At 39.5% G+C, this 20,166-nt stretch overlaps 1 protein-coding gene across 1 annotated transcript in view; it reads right to left on the bottom strand.

Moving 5' to 3' along the window:
* Positions 1-20,166, bottom strand: part of hapln1.L (hyaluronan and proteoglycan link protein 1 L homeolog) — an 88,338-nt gene that overhangs the window by 33,015 nt on the left and 35,157 nt on the right. Inside the window, exon 2 of the mRNA XM_018264767.2 lies at positions 19,463-19,586. Within this exon, the coding sequence (XP_018120256.1) occupies positions 19,463-19,559 (97 nt within the window). The 5' untranslated portion in view covers positions 19,560-19,586. The remainder of the gene's footprint in view (positions 1-19,462; positions 19,587-20,166) is intronic.

The following is a 20,166-nucleotide window of genomic DNA, read 5'->3' as shown; positions in this document are numbered from 1 at the left end:
AGCTTGCTCTTCATCCTGATCTTGGTTGGGACATGAAAGCTACAGATGTGTGGATTCGGCTTATGATGGCCCAGCGTCCCCCTCCCTTTCTGTCGGGGGCCGCTGGGCACTCACAGGCCAGCTCTGCGGCCCCCAGAAGGCCGGGGGTTTGCTGGTTGTTCAATGAGGGTCATTGCAGATTCTTTGGAACGTGTAAATTTAAGCATGAGTGCTCCATTTGCGGTGGAGCCCACTCGGCCCTCAGGTGCTTTAAAAAGGGCAAGCCACTGTCAGCCCCTCAACTCCCAGGTAGAACAGAGACCCCAGTGAACGTGCTAGCAATGTCACCTTGGTTAGATCGGTACCCCAGGAAGCGGGAAGCCGCCCTGCTTAGATGTGGATTTCTTTTTGGGTTTTTCATTCCTTTTCAGTTGAAATTCAAACCCTTGTTTTCCACTAACCTCAGGTCAGCAGAAGAGCACCACGGTGTGGTAGCTGATAAGTTAAGAAAGGAAGTTGAGTTAGGCAGGATTGCGGGCCCCTTTGAATCGTTACCTTTTCCCAACTTGAGGGTTTCCCCTTTAGGTGTGGTACCCAAGAAGGAGCCCGGTAAATTTCGTTTAATTCACCACCTATCATACCCTAAAGGCGGATCCGTCAATGATGGCATTAGTAAGGAGGATGCTTCAGTGTCTTATGCCCCCTTTGATCGAGCTATTGCATTGGTATGTAAGGCAGGTAACGGTGCCCTTTTGGCTAAAGCTGACATCGAATCCGCATTTCGGCTCCTGCCGGTCCACAAAGATTGTTTTCATCTTTTAGGTTGTTTCTTTGATGGACATTTTTACTACGACATGTGCCTGCCTATGGGTTGTTCAATCTCCTGTTTCTACTTTGAGGTTTTCAGTTCCTTTATAGAGTGGGTTGTCAGTTGCGAGTCAGGCTCTCATTCGTTAACCCACTACCTAGATGATTTCTTGTTTGTAGGCCCAGCAAACAGCAGTAGTTGTTCAGGCCTCCTAGCCACCTTTCGTTTTGTTGCTCAGCAGTTTGGTGTCCCTCTCGCTGAGGAGAAAACAGAAGGTCCTACTGTAGTTTTGACTTTCCTCGGCATTGAGATTAACACCATTCGGATGGAATTCCGTCTTCCCAGCGATAAGATGTTTAAGTTGCTAGCGCTAGTCGAGCAGGTACAAGACGCCTCCAAAGTTACCCTGAAACAGCTCCAATCATTGTTAGGGCTTTTGGTTTTTGCTTGCAGAATCATGCCCATGGGTAGGGTTTTTTCCCGACGCTTGTCCCTGGCTACGAAAGGGGCGAAATCCCCCCACCGATATATCAGGATCACTCGGCAGTTGAAGGCTGATCTAGAGGTGTGGAAACAATTTTTGCAGGTCTTCAATGGTAGGTCATGCTGGATGAGCCATGAAGTTTGTAATCACGACTTATCCCTGTTTACGGATGCAGCCGGCTCGGTAGGTTTTGGGGCCATCCTTGGCAATCAGTGGTGCTTTGGTGCTTGGCCCGAGTGTTGGGTTGAAGCTGGCCTTTGCAAGAATTTGACCTTACTTGAGATTTTCCCTATTGTGGTGGCGGTGGAACTCTGGGGCGAATGCATGTCAAATAAAAAAGTTTGTTTTTGGACTGATAATTTGAGTGTTGTATTTGCAATTAACAACTTGACGTCTTCTTCTTTGCCTGTTTTAGCTATGTTGCGCCACCTGGTCCTGCTTTGCTTGACGCACAATATCTGGTTTCGAGCCAAGCATGTACCGGGGGTTTCCAATTCAGCAGCTGATGCTCTCTCTCGTTCACAGTGGCAGAAATTCCGGGATTTAGTCCCAGAGGCAGAGTCCCGCGGACAGGAATGCCCAACTACCTTATGGGAGATAGTGGAGCGCAGCTTATGAACATGGTCCGAACTTCGGTGGCCCCAGCCACTTGGGCGGCGCATGGTAAGGCTTGGGCTGAATGGTTTTCCTTGTTCCCGGTTACCACCTCCTGGGCACCCGATAATTGTTTTCAGGTGGCTGTGAATTACCTTTTACTTCTTCGGGGGCGCGGCCTTTCAGTTGCAGTTGCTAAAAAGCGATTGACGGGTTTGGCATTTTTGTTCAAGCTAATGGGGGTTGAGGATGTTACGAAACGTTTTCCCATATTGCAAGCCATGAAGGGTTGGGCCAGGAATTCTGTTAAGAAGGACTCCAGACGACCAGTCTCGTTTGCACTACTGTGCAGGCTTTTAGCTATTTTACCCAAAGTCTGTATATCCAGTTATGAAGTAGCTCTTTTCAGAACCGCTTTTGCTTTAGCTTTCTTCGCAGCATTGCGAGTTAGTGAACTGGTCCCGCAAAGCAAATCAAAAGCGGGAGGCCTGTTATCCGGTGATGTGCTCGGCAATTCCTCTTCCATTCTTTTGTGCATCCGGCGCTCTAAGACTGATGTTTTGGGTAAAGGGTGTTGGATCCCATTGACAGCGATTGCGGGCCCTGCCTGTCCATGTGCCCTGGTGTCTCAGTTTTCAACGATTAGATCTCTGGGTGACTGTTTTCTTTCACACCTTGATGGTTCCCCGTTGACCCGCTTTCAGTTTGCGGCCATGTTTAAACGTTGCTTGTGTCTGCTTGGTTTCAATCCTAGCGAATTTGGAACTCACTCGTTCCGCATAGGTGCGGCAACGGAAGCAAGTCTTTGTGGCCTCAAGGATGAACACATTAAAAAAATTGGTCGCTGGAAATCAGCGTGTTTTACAACCTACGTACGGCCTGATTTACTGTCGTTTTAATTTCTTCCAGGGCATCTGCATGCGACGGTTTGGATGGTTGGCCATTCCTATATTCGGCGGGCTGAACAGAGAGCGGCATGTCGTCCAGGAGGAGACACTTTGGGTTTTACAGGGGTACATTTTCAATGGCGTGGCATGGGAGGTTTGCGGTGGTTGCAGGTCTTACCAGAAGTAGTGGCCATCAGCAGGGTTACACCGCCCCCGGTCATATTGGTCATTCACGCAGGCGGCAACGATCTAGGCAGTGTACGGGTAGCGGAGCTGTTGTCCCTCATCAGGTCTGATATGGGCCGCGTTTTTCTCGGATATGGTGTTAGTTTGGTCGGAAATCGTTCCCCGGCTCTGCTGGAGGGGGGCGAGAGACCCGGGTGCCATTGAGAGAGCCATGCGCCTTCTTAATTCCCGGATTTCCCGTTTTGTTCGTGACAGGGGGGGGTATTGTAGTTCGTCATAGACTGTTGGAAGGTATGGATCAGGGCCTCATGTTGCGAGATGGCGTCCACTTGAATGATATCGGCCTTGATATTTTTCTTTCCGGTTTACGGGATGGTATTGGAGCCGCTCTTCTGCGTTTGGGTGGGGGTCGGAGTCCCGTGTAGGTGTACGGGTACTCCTCCGTGGCGGGGTAAAAGTGTCCTTGCCATTGGTTATCCAGACGGTATTTGGAATGACCTACATGCCCACCGCGGCTGCGGTGGCTGGCATTTGGAAATTAATGGTTGGTAAATTAATGGCAAGTTTTCTGTGTACGGTATGAATAAGAATCTGTTTAAATAAAAGCTGTGGCCGACCCTAACCCACTAAAAGGAAGTTTTGCGTCAGTGTTGTTATTTACGCTATGGGTTACATTAGTTAACTGTTATCACACATTAATCAGGCATGCCTCCTCACAGTCTTAACAGTGAAATGTGTTTCTTGATAAAATAGTACATCAGCCTTTGCTCGATGCGCATCCCTGAGAGCCTGATTCCTCTTATGAGGGGAGTTTAACCCCCTAGCATTCAATGAATAAAAACGTGTCATGTCTCCTTTGCAGTGCACTGCTTATCCCTTCATAATAATGTACAGTGCTACAACAATCAATGAAAAAACTCCCAACCCTGATACAGCTGTACCCTGACCCATCGAAGATTATACCCGAGGCAGTAGCTACAGCAGAAACCTTGTACCTAGAAAAACATGGACATAAGACCAAAACAGAAAATATTAATACTTGTATAACAAACATTTGCAAACTCGGCAACTTTGAATGTTGCATGTGGTAGCAAACAGCTAATACCACCAGATTGTATCTCACCAAAACTTGAGTCAGTGGGGGCTCCGGAGATTAAGTTTCACTCTCTCTGAGCAGGGGAGCTTAAGAACAAAAACATCTCAATCTCGTAATTTATGGATCCTTAGGGGGAATATCAGGATTTACTTCTGACACTATAACCAACCGACCAACTCTATGCCTTGAGCCAATCCTTCCTAATCCGTCTCGGAGATGGTGGGGATTTTTGTGGAGATGATGCCGCTTTATCATTCTCTGGAATGATGATATTCCATCTGATAAGGGCTTTTTTCGCTTCTGCTGGCGAGGATAGCGTAATGGGTACTCCATTCCTCTGTAGAAGAAGCTTGACTGGATAACCCCATCTGTACGGAATATTATGCTGGCGCAGCAGTGCAGTTGTTTCCATGAATGCTTTCCTTTTTAGGAGAGTGGCGGGCGATAAATCTGCGTACACCTCTAGGCCTTTGTATTCCTCTGGCCATCCCTCCTTTTTCCTGGCAAGCGACAAAAGACTTTCTTTGGTTTTGTAAAAGACAAACCGCATTAACACATCTCTCGGTGCTGCTTCTGGGGCTGCTTTTGGTTTGGGCACCCTATGGATACGATCTATCGCCCTTTCCAGTTGGTGAGAGTCGGGCATCATCAAGCCTGTAAGCTGCATCATATACTGTTCCAACTCCTGCGGGCCTATCGCTTCGGGTATGCCCCTAAGCCGTAGGTTATTGCGGCGAGATCGATCTTCTAGATCTGTTACCTTTTCCCGAAGCTTGTCTGCTTCCGCTTGCAATTTGCCATGTGAGTCTGCCAGCTCGTTATGGGCATCTGCGAAATCACTCACTTGCTCCTCCAGATGAGCGGTTCTCTCTCCGACATCTTGTATGTCTTTGCGCAACTCTTCCGCCATTTGTTTGATGTCTTTCTGCAGGGCTCCTTTCACCTCCTGCAACATCTCGCGGATCTGAGCCGCCGTGGCCGGGGAGCCCTCTGCCTGTGGGTCCGGCATTGGAGCTTGCTGTTCTTTATGTGCGCCACGTGGCGTTTCCAAGATGGCGCCTGAGGCCCTTGTAGCGCGTCGCGGAGCCGGAGTGAAATAAGTAGAGACCGATTTCTGATCCTTTTTCAGGTTTCTCTTTTGTCCCATAATAGTCCAAAAGCGGTCCGCTAACTTTTTAGGTTGGTCAGAGCTGTGTAAATGTGTCCCTTAAGGAAGCTGGCTCCCCTGTATCACGGAGCTTAATTCTTAAGCGTCCATCTTGTTTGCTTGGTTAGTTCCGCCCCACTTTCTAATTTTTTTTGATCGAAGGAAAAACGTTAAAATCCTTCGAATCGAACGATTCGAAGGATTTAGTTGTTAGATTTTTCATTCGATCTAACTATTTGCGGTAAATCCTTCGACTTCGATATTCGAAGTCGAAGGATTTAACTTCGACAGTCGAATATCGAGGGTTAATTAACCTTCGATATTCGACTCTATGTAAATCTGCCCCCTAGTGAATTTTTTAAAAAAATCTTAGGAATCCCACTGGTTCACAAATGTATTTTCTTTTTTCTTTTTATTAAATGAAATTCACCTTAAAGGGGTTGTTTACCTTTGAGTTAATTTTTAGTATGACGTAGAGAGTAATATTTGGACACAATTTGCAATTGGTTTTCTTTTTTTATTATTTGTGGTTTCTGAGTTATTATGCTTTTTATTCAGCAGCTCTCCAGTTTATAGTTTCAGCAATCTGGTGGCCAGGGTCCACATTACCATAGCAAACATGAATTGATTTGAATAAGAGACTGGAATATTCATAGGAGAAGCCTGAATAGAAAGATAAATAATATACAATATATTGGTAGCCTTACAGAGCATTTGTTTTTTACATGGAGTCAGTGACCCCCATTTGAAAGCTGAAAAGATTCAGAAAAAAAGGACAAATGATTAAAAAAACTATAAAAAATAAATAATGAAAACGAATCTAAAAGTTGCTTAGAGCTGGCGATTCTATAACATATAAGGAGCACATTTACTTAGGGTCGAATATCGAGGGTTAATTAACCCTCGATATTCGACCATCGGAGTAAAATCCTTTGACTCCGAATATAAGATTTAACGCATTTCCATCGTTTGTACGGTCAAAATAAAAATCATTCGAACGATTAAATCCTTTGAATCAAACGTTTCGAAGGATTTTAATCCATCGATTAAAATGTTTTTCCTTCGATCAAAAAAAGCTAGGAAAGCTTATGGGGACCTTCCCCATAGGCTAACATTGATGCTCGGTAGGTTTTAGGTGGCGAAGTAGGTGGTCGAAGTTTTTTTAAAAGAGACAGTACTTCGACTATCGAAATAGTCGAATAGTCGAACGTTTTTAGTTCGAATCGTTCGATTCGAAGTCATAGTCCAAGGTCGAAGTAGCCAATTCGATGGTCGAAGTAGCCAAAAAAACCTTCGAAATTCAAAGTATTTTTTATTCTATTCCTTCACTCGAGCTAAGTAAATGTGCCAATAAAAGTTAGCTTAAAGGTGAACCACCCCTCTAATATTATTTTTTTTGTAGAATGATGCGCACAGTGGTTTTTCAAGACCATTTACTATTGGTATTGGTATTTTATTTTTTGCATGTTTTAATGTTTCTTTCTCGATTTCTTCAAAGTTTGAAATTATCTATATTTAACTGGTTGCTAGGGCCTCAGTAATCATAGCTACAAGATTACTGGTCAGAAATCAGAATGACTATGAAAGGACCTGAATAGAAACAAAAACAATAAAAAAAGGGTATTTGTTGCTGAGGTCAATGACCTTGACAACCAGATAATAAGGAGGAAAAAAACAAAACAAGAACTTTTTTTTTTTTTAAAAGACATATAAATAACATCTAAAGAACTCATGGAGGCTTATTTATCAAAATTAGTACCGGTATTTGTGAGGTTTTAAAAGTTTTTTTTCTACCACAAATATATAAAAAGATACAAATACAAAAAGTTTAAATGAACACAGAACAAATCCAAATAACAATATAAAAACCTAGAATTCTCAATTCAGAAAAAAACAGAAAAGAGATGGGAAACTACTTTGACATCTTTGGAAACACATATCTTTACTGCTAAAGGGCGTGCCAATGAGCCTGATTATGGCAGACAAAGTTTTGGAATGGATTGAGGTGAGGGCCTATATGTCAATGATATGAAGTGAAGGTTGTGAAAAACAGGCACAGAAACCGCAGATGCTGTTGTCCACGGTTTATTTACACATAACTTTTCTCATTATATGAGTTTGGTTTGAGACCAGTAGTGGTACAGTTATCCAACGTGCAACTGGGTCAAACCATTTTTTCCGACATGTTAATGAGATGGTACAGATGGCACAGTGGTTATTAGTGATGGGCGGATAAATTCGCCAGGCATTGTTTCGCGGCAGATTTCTGTATTCTGCCACCCGCAAATAATTTAGCGAAACTGCGGCAAAAGGGAAACGGGACAGATTCGTACATCACTAGTGGTTATCATTACTATCATGTTTGTAGGTTCTATCATTGTTTGAGTGGGTTTGCACCCACATTTAACAATTATAATAGTAGCAAATATCCAAATGTAATATCCAATGAAATTTTAAATGCAATAGAAGATTGACCCTTATGCGTGTGTGTGCACGTCTGTGATAAAGTCATCTAAGGGCAGATTTATCAAGGTTCCAATTTCGAAGTACAAAAGATTTCGAAATTTGACCATCGAATTAAAAAACTTGGAATTCGAATATCGAATTCAAAGTTTTTTCAACAAATTTGGCAATCCTGCGGTCAAATAAAATGTGATTTTAGCGTACGATCGAAGGATTTTTATTCGATGTGTAAAGAAAAATGTTGTAGAAGGTGCCCATAGGCTAACATAGCACTTCGGCATGTTTAATTTGGCGAAGTATTGAAGTCGAAGTTTTTTTTTAAAGAGACAGTACTTTGACTATCGAATGGCCGAATATTTGAACAATTTTTACATCGAATCGAAGTCGAAGTAAATTCAAAGTCTTATATTTTTATATTTTTTACTTAAAAAATTCCCTCGAATTCAATTCTGCCCCTTAATAAGTAGGCACTGGTGTTAAAGGGATTCTGTCATGATTTTTATGTTGTCGTTTTTGTTACTAAGTTACACTGTGTACATTGTACATAATTCATGCTACCGTTTAAAATTTTAATCTTGAACCAACGAATGTAATTTTTTTAGTTGTAATATTGGTGTGTAGGCAGCCATCTCTGGTTATTGTGCCTGGTCATGTGCTTTCAGAAAGAGCCCATGCTGCACAATTGAACTGCTTTCATATAGGCTATTGTTTCTCCTACTCAATGTAACAGAAGGAGTTGTGACTTGGGTAAGCTGCACTGAAGTTTATCAGAGCAGGTGAAAACTCACATGACTGGGGGAACCTGGGAAACTAATAACACGTCTGCACCATATCAGATTTCATAATTTAATATAAAAACATCTATTTGATCTATTGAAAAAAACTGATTTCAATGCAGGATTCTGCTGAAGGAGTGTAATAACTGCTGCATTCTGTAAAAAAACGTTTTCCCATGACAAAATCCCTTTAATGATTACAAAATCATTGCTGTAGATCCTCTGCACTACTTAATACACATGCAGAAGTGAACTAAGATATTGAGTAAGTGGCATGTCTGACAAGTTGTACCAATAAACATTTTGCAGGTAAAAAATGCGAAAACACAATCACAATTGCAGTAATTTTATGCCTTTGTCTTCTTTGGAAAAGCAGGGGTATGTTTATAAGGAAAGGGAGCAAAAGGTTTCGGTACAAGTAAAACATGTAAAAGAAGCTCTATAATGATTCTTTCCATTCTATTAATTAATTGGTCTGTAGGCAATTTAATCAAATTAACCCCATTCCCAAAAACAAACAAAATTCAGCCCTGTGCAGGGGGTTGCATTGCTTTCCTATATATAGGGGCACATTTACTTAGGGTCGAATATCGAGGGTTAATTAACCCTCGATATTCGATCGTAGAAGTAAAATCCTTCGACTTCGTTTATCGAAGTCGAAGGATTTACCGCAATTCGTTCGAACGATCGTAGGAAAAAACGTTTGATCAAATCGAACGATTCGAAGGATTTTAATTCATCGATCAAACGATTTTCCTTCGATAAAAAATACTTAGAAAGCCTATGGGGACCTTCCCCATAGGCTAACATTGTACCTCGGTAGGTTTTAGGTGGCGAAGTAGGTGGTCGAAGTTCTTTTTAAAGAGACAGTACTTCGACTATCGAATGGTCGAATAGTCGAACGATTTTTAGTTTGAATCGTTTGATTCAAATTCGAAGTCGTAGTCGAAGGTCGAAGTAGTCAATTCGATGGGCGAAGTAGCCAAAAAAATACTTCGGAATTCAAAGTATTTTTTATTCTAATCCTTCACTCGAGCTAAGTAAATGTGCCCCACAGTATTGTTCTAGGCTGAAGTCACAGCCTCCTCTCATGAGGGTTTCCTTGAGTCACAGTGCAGTTCTATATGAGGGTCAGGGAATGGATGGCGGTTACAGAGCTGTCCTATACTGGCAGTTGTAGGGAGTCGGGCCAGATAATGAAAGAACCAGGTAGAGGATGTGAAATACAGGTTTATGACACATATGCTATTAAAAAACTGCAATATTCGATATAGACAACACCACTTGGCAGGTTGTGATATAGTGCATACTATAAAATAAATCATTTCAATTGAAATAAAGTGCTTTGCAATTAAACTGTACACGTATTGCTGTTAAGGAAATTCTTATGTTTCTGTCTTTGGAAAAGCTTTTAAACATTTTTATGACAGTTCCTTGCCTTAAGTAGTGTAGCAAACATCTTGTTATCCTGGATTGGTCCTATCAATTTCATGTCCCTAAATGCCCTTAGAATAAGAACACACAAACTGGCTTTAAGACAGATTTGGAGTCCTTGAGAAGGTTACCGTGAGCACATGCTGCACTTACCGTGAAATACTTAATTGCGAACACTGAGGATAAATGTGAGCAAAATATAGGACACCAGACAGCACATAAAATGGCTACAGAAAATACTTTAGTCATTGGCCAGTTCCCAGCAAAACCAATTTATAACAGTAAAATAGGCAGCACCACCACTGCCATTTTGAACTTTGTAAAATGCACTTTCTAGAACAATGTGCTCATCCTTTAAATTTATGGTTTGGACATGTTACCTGTGCCACGTTTCACATATTTCGACCTATGATTCAACGCCTGGTCGACCTTTTAGATATTCACTGTCAGATGGATTTCAAAATTAAATTGCACAGGAATTTGGCTTTTTCACTTATAATATCATTTCGGGGCCGATTCACTAAGTCGAATATTCGACTAGGAATTAAAAATCCTTCGACTTCAAATATGGAAGTCGAAGGATTTAGCGCAGATAGTTAGCCAAGCCTATGGGGACCTTCCCCATAGACTAACATTGACTTCGGTAGCTTTTAGATGGCGAACTAGGGGGTCGAAGTACTTTGACTATCGAATAGTCGAACGATTTTTAGTTCGAATCCTTCGTTTCGAAGTCGAAGGTCGAAGTAGCCCATTCGATGGTCGAAGTAGCCCAAAAAAAACTTCGAAATTCGAAGTTTTTTACCTTCGAATCCTTCACTCGAAGTTAGTGAATCGGCCCCTTCATGTTGTCGCCTCCTCTTAAAATTGAATTCCATATCATATTACCCTGGCCACCTTATTTGTCTTGTACCACTGATACCATTCAGTCAGCTTTACTGATTACACGATGACTAGTTGAGTCAGACTGACATTCTACACTAGAATATATTTCTTTAAAGTGACGACAGTGCTGTTGGGGTTTCATTTGGTTTATTTCTATTGTTTAATTTTCATCCATGTATTGTCTATGACTTTACGGTTTTGACTGTAATTAAACATTTACATTGGTCTTATTAATGGTATTATTATATACATTATGCATATGGGGAAACTTTAATTAAAGTGGATCTAATGTAATGTAAAATGTAATATAAGCTTTGTCCCATGGAAATAAGGAACTGTCTTTCAAAACAAAAATGTAGATAGACAGATTGCAGAAACAGTTTCTAATTTTCTATTGATTATATTCAGAATGCGAAAACTTATGCCTCTGTGCGAACAAATTTGCCTTTGTGTGAATTTAATATAGCTTTTGCGAACCCAAAAACTGTTTAGCGACCACTTCCGGCAGTGGAAGAAGGTTTGCAAATTTTATAGTTAGCGCCAGTGCGCATGGAATATACCGTATATACTCGAGTATAAGCCGTCCCGAGTATAAACCGAGGTACCTAATTTTACCTCCAAAAACTGGGAAAGGTTATTGACTCGAGTATAACCCTAGGGTGAGAAATGCAGCAGCTTCTGGTAAGTTTCAATCAAAAAATTGAGGGTTTCTGCTCCCATTGGAGGTGCCGGCGTCTCGTTTTTGGATGCTGGCGACCATTCTTGGACGCTGGCGAATATTCTTGGAGACTATTCTTGGACGCCGGCGACTATTCTTAGGCGCCGGCGACTATTCTTAGACGCCGGCGACCGTTTTTGCGCTTGACCCAAGTATAAGCCGAGGTAGAGTTTTTTAGCATATTTTGGGGGCTGAAAAACTCGGCTTATACCCGCGTATATACGGTAATAAAAATTCTTACTGAAAAAGTTGTAATGTTTGTTCCAAAAGATTACAACACCTTCAAGCTCTTCTTTAAAATTTGCAATTAAAATTCGCATTGCGCAATTAAAATTCTCAATGTAATAACAGTTTAAGGAAGAGTATTACATTTGGAAATGAGAATTTTTATTCTTTTTTCGTGTATTCACTTGAGAATTTTTTATTCTTATTCTTATTTTTATTCTTATTAATTGTTTTGCTCTTTGCGACTTTTATTACATTCCCCCAATAGTGTATTTTATAAGGGAATGAGATCTAGCCATTTTACATTCCAATCAAGTTCCACAAGTTTACTTGTATGAAGTATTATGAGATGGGCCGGGCTTGGGTGGAAGAACCCCAGTGTGCGATGGGTTGTTGAGTAGATCAGGTAGGGGGTTTGACATGTAGCCATAGGTTCTATTATTTTCTTGAATTTCTGCAAGGAGCATTTCCCAGTGAATTTATTATAAAGTTCTAAAACAAAAGCTAATGAGGTATGGGTTGTTTCTTGAGATTTGCAATATTAGTCTTAATCATCAGCCTTCCACACTGTATCATATTTCTCTTGCAGAACTTCCACAATCTCTGGTTTCCTTGAGCCCCTCACACAATCACATGACTGATTATGAGTGATAATGTCATTAAACATATGCGCATCGCTAGCAGTGGCAAAATATCTCTGGAATAAATATCACACATGACACCTAGGCTGAGTTGTAGTCATTAATAAGTGAGGACTTTGAAGGCAAAACTTGAAAGCCAAGGGAAAGGATCAGGCAGATTAATTTAAAACTAGGGATATAATAAGTATAAAGAGTGCAAGCCATATTCCTGCCTGAGAGCAGCCAGAAAACCAAGATCTACAACTATGCTCTTTATAGTAAATTGAAAAGGTCAACTAATATGTAAAGCAAATGAACTGCATCTGTTGCTAATTTAAAATGTCCTATGTTTAACAGAAATAAAGGTATTCATGCAAACCTTGATCTCTGTTATGGGAAGATATTTGAATTCATTTCCAGAAGCTCTATTTATTTAGTCATTAATTGAACAAAGAACACAAATTGTTGCTCAGTTGATGCTCATTATAAAATATTGCATGAAATGAGGAATTAAGAGTCAAAGGACTTTTTAAAAGGAAATTTCTAAGGACATTTTTGATGCAATATACATTCCTCTCAATATCTTATTCATCAATAGTAATGAGCGAATCTGTCCCATTTTGCTTGGCTGAAAAATTTGCATAAAGGTGAAAAAAACGCAAAAAACATTGAAGTCAATGGGCGTTTTTACGCGCAACAATTTAACTCACTCCAAATCCATTAAAGTCAATAGGCGTTGTTTCTTATGCCAATTTTTTTGCCCTGTGCATTAAAGTCAATAGGCGTTGTTTCTTATGGCGACTTTTTTTGTCCTAATACATTAAAGTAAATGGCCATTTTTTTCTTATGGCAGACTTTTGTCATAATGCATTAAAGTCAATGGGCGTTTTTTCTTATAGTGAATTTTTTTTCCCAAATGCATTAAAGCATTAAAGGGGCGTTTTTCTCTTCGCTTTTTTCCTCGGCTAATTCTCACCACAGTTTCGTGAAAAAATTTGCACATGGCGAAATGTTGAATTTTGCAGTGAATCCACGGCTGGAAAATAAATTCGCTCACAACTATTCATAAGCAATACGATTCTGCTGTTTCAATATTTTGTAAACATATATCTCAAATTCAAATGGTACTTTGTATGTTACTAATATACAGTGTGAATTGTGTAGGTCTTTAACAAGCTATTTGCTACTGCTATAATATTTTAAAAATATGTTAGATCGGGTTATATCAATGTTAAAGAAATGCAGGGTATTAGTTCAAGGCCAAACTGGTCTCTTAAGCAGTAAAAAACGATTCCAGTTTCTAAGGAAGCAATATAACGAAGGCAAGAGAGATTTTATACAAACGAAGCTATTTTCATCCAGGCAGATCTAAAGCAAGCAGAGCATCTAAGGCCACTATGTCAAGCTAACTTCATTCCAGAACAACAATATTTTCATTTAAGATTGAAAGCCAGCTGAACAAAGAAAGTCCTGCCCCAGTTAGTAAAAATACCATCAAAAGACATTTAGGCTTTTCATTATGTCATTTCCAAACGTAATCTTTTGACAACAAAAGCCTTGTATACAGGCAAATTAAACTTGAAATGTACAATTGCAACTGTAGATGAAAGCAGCTGGTGATGGAAAATGGGGGGTTTATTGTCTACTCAGGAGTTAGTGACTTGGATAGGACATAGTGAACACTGAGACATTCTCTGCAGAGACATAGTATGCTCACTCTGAGGAGTCATTATCCAGCCAAATATCTATTAAAGGTGGGCCTTTTTGAGGTCCAAGGGAGAATAAGAAAGGCCTTCCATCCACATTCAATAGACCTCAACTACGTTGAACATCTTGGCCATTGCCATTGTTCATAGGTCTATTTTGATCAATCACTGGGGATTTGGGATGAGCAAAATATTTTACTACATCTCGCTGTGAAAAAATGGCCATAGACACTAACATGTTGTAAAAATAAAGTTGTGCGATTTGAAAAATGTTGCACGAAAAAATTTCCATTGACTTCAATCTGTTGGGTGAATTTTTTTCCGCTTCGCAAATTGTTGGAGAAGCAAAACGGGGCAGATTCATCTGAATCATTCACGAAGGATTCAGCGGTTTGGTTGAATACCAAATACATTACTCAATATTGATAAACATAACAATAGTATACCCTACTATGGGATTCAGTACCTCTGACCAGTCAAGCTAAAGGATTTACTTGCAAGAATGCCTAAACAATGTTAAATAAGGAACTTCCCCTCTGCTCACTCCCCTCTCTTTCACATACACAATATCTGATAGCAATGTTGGCCATATTAGATCCAATCACAGATCAATGAGAACAGGTGAGGTGGCAAGGGCGCAGGTGAGTGGATAAGCAGGTGGTGGGTCAATCAGTAAAAAAAAGGCATCACAGTCATTCCAGCAGCAGAGGAAAGAGTTGGTGGGACAGAAAGAGCAGCATTGGACAAGTGTTGTTCATGTATAAATGACAAATTCTGACATCTGGCTATATAGTGGTTAATGTACCCCCTACTGTAATTTATAAAGGTATTATGCCACGAGGAGTTATGTGATCATATAAAAGCACGTGGCACTGCGTCAAATTCGGCGGCCGGGGACCCCTGCTATAAACAGCGCGTTCTGACATCAGAACGCGCCGTTTATAAGGATATCATTTACAGTCTGGTCCCATAGGGAAATGACCAGACTGTTGATTAAATAGTGAATAAAGTAACCCCTCTTGTAAAATATAAGGATATTATAAGTAACCGAGGAGTTTCATGACCATATAAAAACACGAGGCCGAAGGCCGAGTGTTTTTACACAGGTCATGGAACTCCGAGGTAACTTCTAATATCCTCATATTTTGTAACTGGGGGTACTTTATTTATTATAATACACAAGTTTTAGTGAGTCATGTGACGGAAATGACATCAGAACTCACCGTTTATAACTGATGACATCAGAATTCACCGTTTATAAGGATATAATTTACAGGATATTCATGGCTTTTGTGTATTATAAGGATATAATACACAAAAGCCATGAATATCCTGTAAATTGTATCTTTATAAACGGTGAGTTCTGATGTCATCAGTTATAAACGGTGAGTTCTGATGTCATTTCCGTCACATGACTCACTGAAACTTGTGTATTATAATAAATAAAGTACCCCCAGTTGCAAAATATGAGGATATTAGAAGTTACCTCGGAGTTCCATGACCTGTATAAAAACTCTCGGCCTTCGGCCTCGTGTTTTTATATGGTCATGAAACTCCTCGGTAACTTATAATATCCTTATATTTTACAAGAGGTGGTACTTTATTCACTATATAATTTACAGTTTCGGCCATTGTTGCAAGAGAAAGAAAGTACCACACCAGAATTTGCATGTCTTTCCATGGTTTCTTCTATTAGTACAGTGTTTGACAGTGTTTTATACTATATATATATATATATATATATATATATATATATATATATATATATATATATATATATATATATATATATATATATATATATATATATATATATATATATATATTATACTGAATAGAAATAAAATATTTATATGTTATATTTAAATTTATCAGGTACAGAAATTAACTTCTGGGAATCTATAAACAGTAAATGTTTTAGAATGTCTCTGTTTAATGCATAATTAGTGAACAGCGTGGCTCAAACTACCACTGGGAAATTATACTGTATGTAGGTGTTTCTTGGTACCTGATAAATATAGAACTAACAAATGTACTTGAATATAGAAAGCAATTATGAAGTTGCTCTGTGAATATATATATATATATATATCTATATATATATATATATATATATATATCTATATATATATATATATATTTATAGATAGATAGATAGATAGATAGATAGATAGATAGATAGATAGATAGATAGAGATGTTTAATTGATTTTAAATATTAGCTTGTATGTGTTTTCCCCTTTGTTTCTTGTTACTATGTTAATAGAGGTATATATTAAAAAGCCATTTTTCTTTCTATTACTATATTAGAATTTTTTACAGTTTTCAATAGCCAGATGAAATGCACAAATCCACTGGCTATAAATAACAAGAACAGTGGAGACAGTTGTTTAAGGGAAAGGGCTCTATACTTAGAACATCTTCTTGCATTTTATTGTAGTTTTTAAAAACTGATTACTTTAAAACTGGGAATTCAGAGACAAAGAACTCAGTCCTGACAGTTGGAATAAATCTCCTTAAAACATTCTATAAACATGAGTCTCTGCTGAAAGACATGTGCTTACAATACAAGTACAAGCATATTTCAGAACAAAAGTAGAAATTCAGTTCAGGAAGGACCACCAACAAGTGGTTGTGTTGTGGGGCCACTTAAGTGCAGAAAAGCAATTCCAGTTTTCAGTAACTGGGCCCTAAGCGCTATAATTCTTTATGGAAAAGAGGGAAAATATTCCCTTGGAAACATATTTTTTAGAGAGCTTTATGCTTGGAGACATTTGCAGTACTTACTCTCACCAGTTTCCCACGAACTAGATCCTTTTCGTGGGTTACCGTAAAACAATACAGGTATGGGATATAAAGCCATAAAAAATGCTATTTTCCTGGGAGGCCCATTTATTAAGGGTTGAATTTTTGTGGTTTTAGAGATTTTTGAAACGACGATTAAACACATTTTCTCTAAAACCACAAATGCCGTGAAATTTATTATAAGATCCGAATATAAAAAGTAGGAACTGATAAATGCTGATCAATGCGTTATAAAATATTAAAACCTTTAAAACCTTTAGAGGTTTTTATATTATTACTAGTGAAAAACAATCCTAAAACTTCTAATAGTCTGAATGGCTAAAAAAGAAAGGTCCAATAACATCGGCACAGCTCCCATTGACTTCTATGGGCCCTCAAATGCTTTACTTGCCGAAGTTTTGTATTACAGTTTTTCGTGATTTTTACACTTAAAAAATCTCGAATTTTAAAACTTTTGGAAAATTAATTAAAACGAATTTTTTAGAGAAAAATATCATGAAAAAAAAAAAGAAATCCGAATGTTAGTAAATCAGTCCCATAGAGTCCTCATGGAAATACCCCTTATCCTGAAAACCCCAGGACCTAAGTATTCCAGATAATAGATCCTATACACACATATAATTTGGAGAGCTGCTTTTGCACCAAAATAAATGAGAGAAAAGTATATCTATGTTTAAGTGTATGGGGTCATTGTACATTAACACTAGAAAATTATTGGTTAATTGGTGAATTTTCCACATTTCGACAACATTTTATGACACCAGCGAGTCGACAATACTAATGCCGGCGATGATTAAACACATGACAATTGACTTTAATGCTTGCAAATTGTCGATGGCGTCGGAATTGTCACCGGCATCAAAATTTGAGTTTCGAAAATTTCCCACTGTAGCGAAACAGGACAAATACACTACTCGTGTTGTAAAGGCACAAAATCTGCCCAGCGGCAGTGACCCATAGCGACCAATTATTCTTTTGCTTTTTGCACATAAGTATATCTAGGCATACCAGCAGGGCAAAGTCGGAACAGGAGCTGAATAAACCAGGCCACTAGCAGGTGTTGTAAAACTAGGGATGCACTGAATCCAGGATTCGGTTCAGTATTCGGCCAGGATTCAGGCTTTTTCAGCAGGATTCGGATTCAGCCGAATCCTTCTGCCAGGCCGAACCGAATCCAAACCCTAATTTGCATATCATGCAATTAGGGGCGAGGAGGGAAATCATGTGACTTTTTGTCAGAAAACAAGGAAGTAAAACATTTTTCCCCTTCCCATCCCTAATTTGCGTATGCAAATTAGGGTTTGGATTCAGTTCGGATTCAGTTCGGAATCTTTCACCAAGGATTCAGAGGTTTAGCCAAATCCAAAATAGTGGATTCGGTGCATCCCTATGTAAAACCCTCTGCTGGGATATTCCCCCCAATACCTGCAGCCCTTCCATTTCTTGTGTTAGAAGGCCATAAAGCCTATAGTGCAGAATGAATGGTGTAGGCACCTAGAACCTACTGGATTTTCTAAAATTGTGCCCATAAGGGTCAGCACCAGTTATTGCTATTGTCAAGTGTGCCAAAAATGGACTAAGGTGGGCTCTGAGCCATGGGTGACCTCAGGAGCTCACTGACTATTCTGCAGTAGATATACAGTTGATTTTATCTGGATTCCCAGATCATCCCAGAGAATCTGCTGCACATTCTATCAGAAGCTTACCCAAAAATAAAACACAGTAGCATTTTTTCATCTAAAAACTGATATGTTGAAATCTGTATCTCAGTAAAACCAGGCCTGCAAATATCTGATGTGTGTGTATCAGTGGGTGGGGGCCAGCCAGGCAACTGTCAAACGGTATGACTGATTGATATCGACTGCCTTAACTCTGAAGCCAATGTTTAATAGTGTGTAAAGTTTAATATGTGCATATGTGATGCTAGCATTGCAATGGTATTTGATGTCCTGACAGTTCTTATAAGAAAATATTAAACATCGTGTTAAATTTGATTTGCTTTCTGCCTTTCATTCTGCAGTGCTGTTTAATAAAAGTGCCTGTGGCATAAGGGAGAACTGCATTCCTGAGCTATTCTTTTGCTGCATTACAGATTTCCCTTTCACTGTGACTTTTCTACTAAAGAAAGCAAAACTCAAAAAGCTGCAATGCACTGCGGGGAAGGGATCCTGCTTTTGGAACACAAAAAAGGCAAACAAGAGAATTAATATCCGTTTTAAGGCCCAGGTACCAGTTAAAACACTTGATTTCTGTATCCCTTGCACATTTATCTGTATTAAACTCTTGCACCTGAATATGATGTGAAGGACACTGCAGCAGCAGCAGCAGCACTGAAATCAGCATGTTCCCAGGGAATGCAAATTGACTGGAGTTTATACAGTGCTGAGTTCAGATGTAAATATAGTCCTTGATGGCTTGAATTTCCTATTAAATATTTGTAAAAGAAGGCTACTTTTGAGTCCGATGTTGGATTAGCAAAGCACTGCAGAACCCGGCTGCAAAGTTAGCAAAAAAAGTAAAAGCAGAGGGTGGGAAACAGTCAATGCAGCATAATATGAGACACTGGAGAGAACGAGGGAGCCTACTGCCTCTTCTGTATGTTACTAAATTACCTGAAAAGAAAGGAACCTGCATTCACGTAGTGTCTCCTTACCGTGGATGTGAATGATCCTGTCGAGATACACAGTGGAGTTCCCATGATGTGCAGCCCAACACAAAGGAATTAGCACCAGGCAAAGTAGGTTCTTCATCTTCAGAAGCCAACGGGATCTTCTTCACTGAAAGAGCATCACATACAAGGAAGCTTGAGAATATCAGAAAAGCTTTCCGTCCTTTGCAGCAGCTGCTGCTGCCTAACTCGGCATTACAGTAAAGTGGTCTCTCTCAACCAATCCTGCACTGACCAAGTTTGCTAGAACTCCTGAACAAGGTAAAGAATGCATCAGTAAAGTTTTCTCGTACTAATGGGAATGCGCATTTATTGCACCGAGCCTCACAAATGGGTACAAGCACAAGAATACACTAGGCAAGATCCTCATTTATGTTATAGGGTGTCAATGTAATTGCAATTAACAAATGATAAAAGGCATAAACATGAAACAATAAGGAAAGGGACCTGATAACTGTTTAAAATGTTTAAAAAGTCATTTTAAAAAATTGTTGTGTTTTGCATATCAAGTTTCCCTTAATTATAGCAATAACCATTTAAAAGAGCTGTTAAAGTCTATCATGAAAGGGCTACTTACCATTTTACCCTGATATATAATACAGACAGTACAAGCATCCGTGCACGCAGCATAGTGGTGTGTATACTACCACTGCAGTTGCCCCGATTGATTTTCATTTATTTTTACGTAG

Source organism: Xenopus laevis, chromosome 1L, assembly GCF_017654675.1.
Source record: "Xenopus laevis strain J_2021 chromosome 1L, Xenopus_laevis_v10.1, whole genome shotgun sequence".
Taxonomy (NCBI): domain Eukaryota; kingdom Metazoa; phylum Chordata; class Amphibia; order Anura; family Pipidae; genus Xenopus; species Xenopus laevis.
This window is presented reverse-complemented; position numbering and strand designations above follow the sequence as displayed.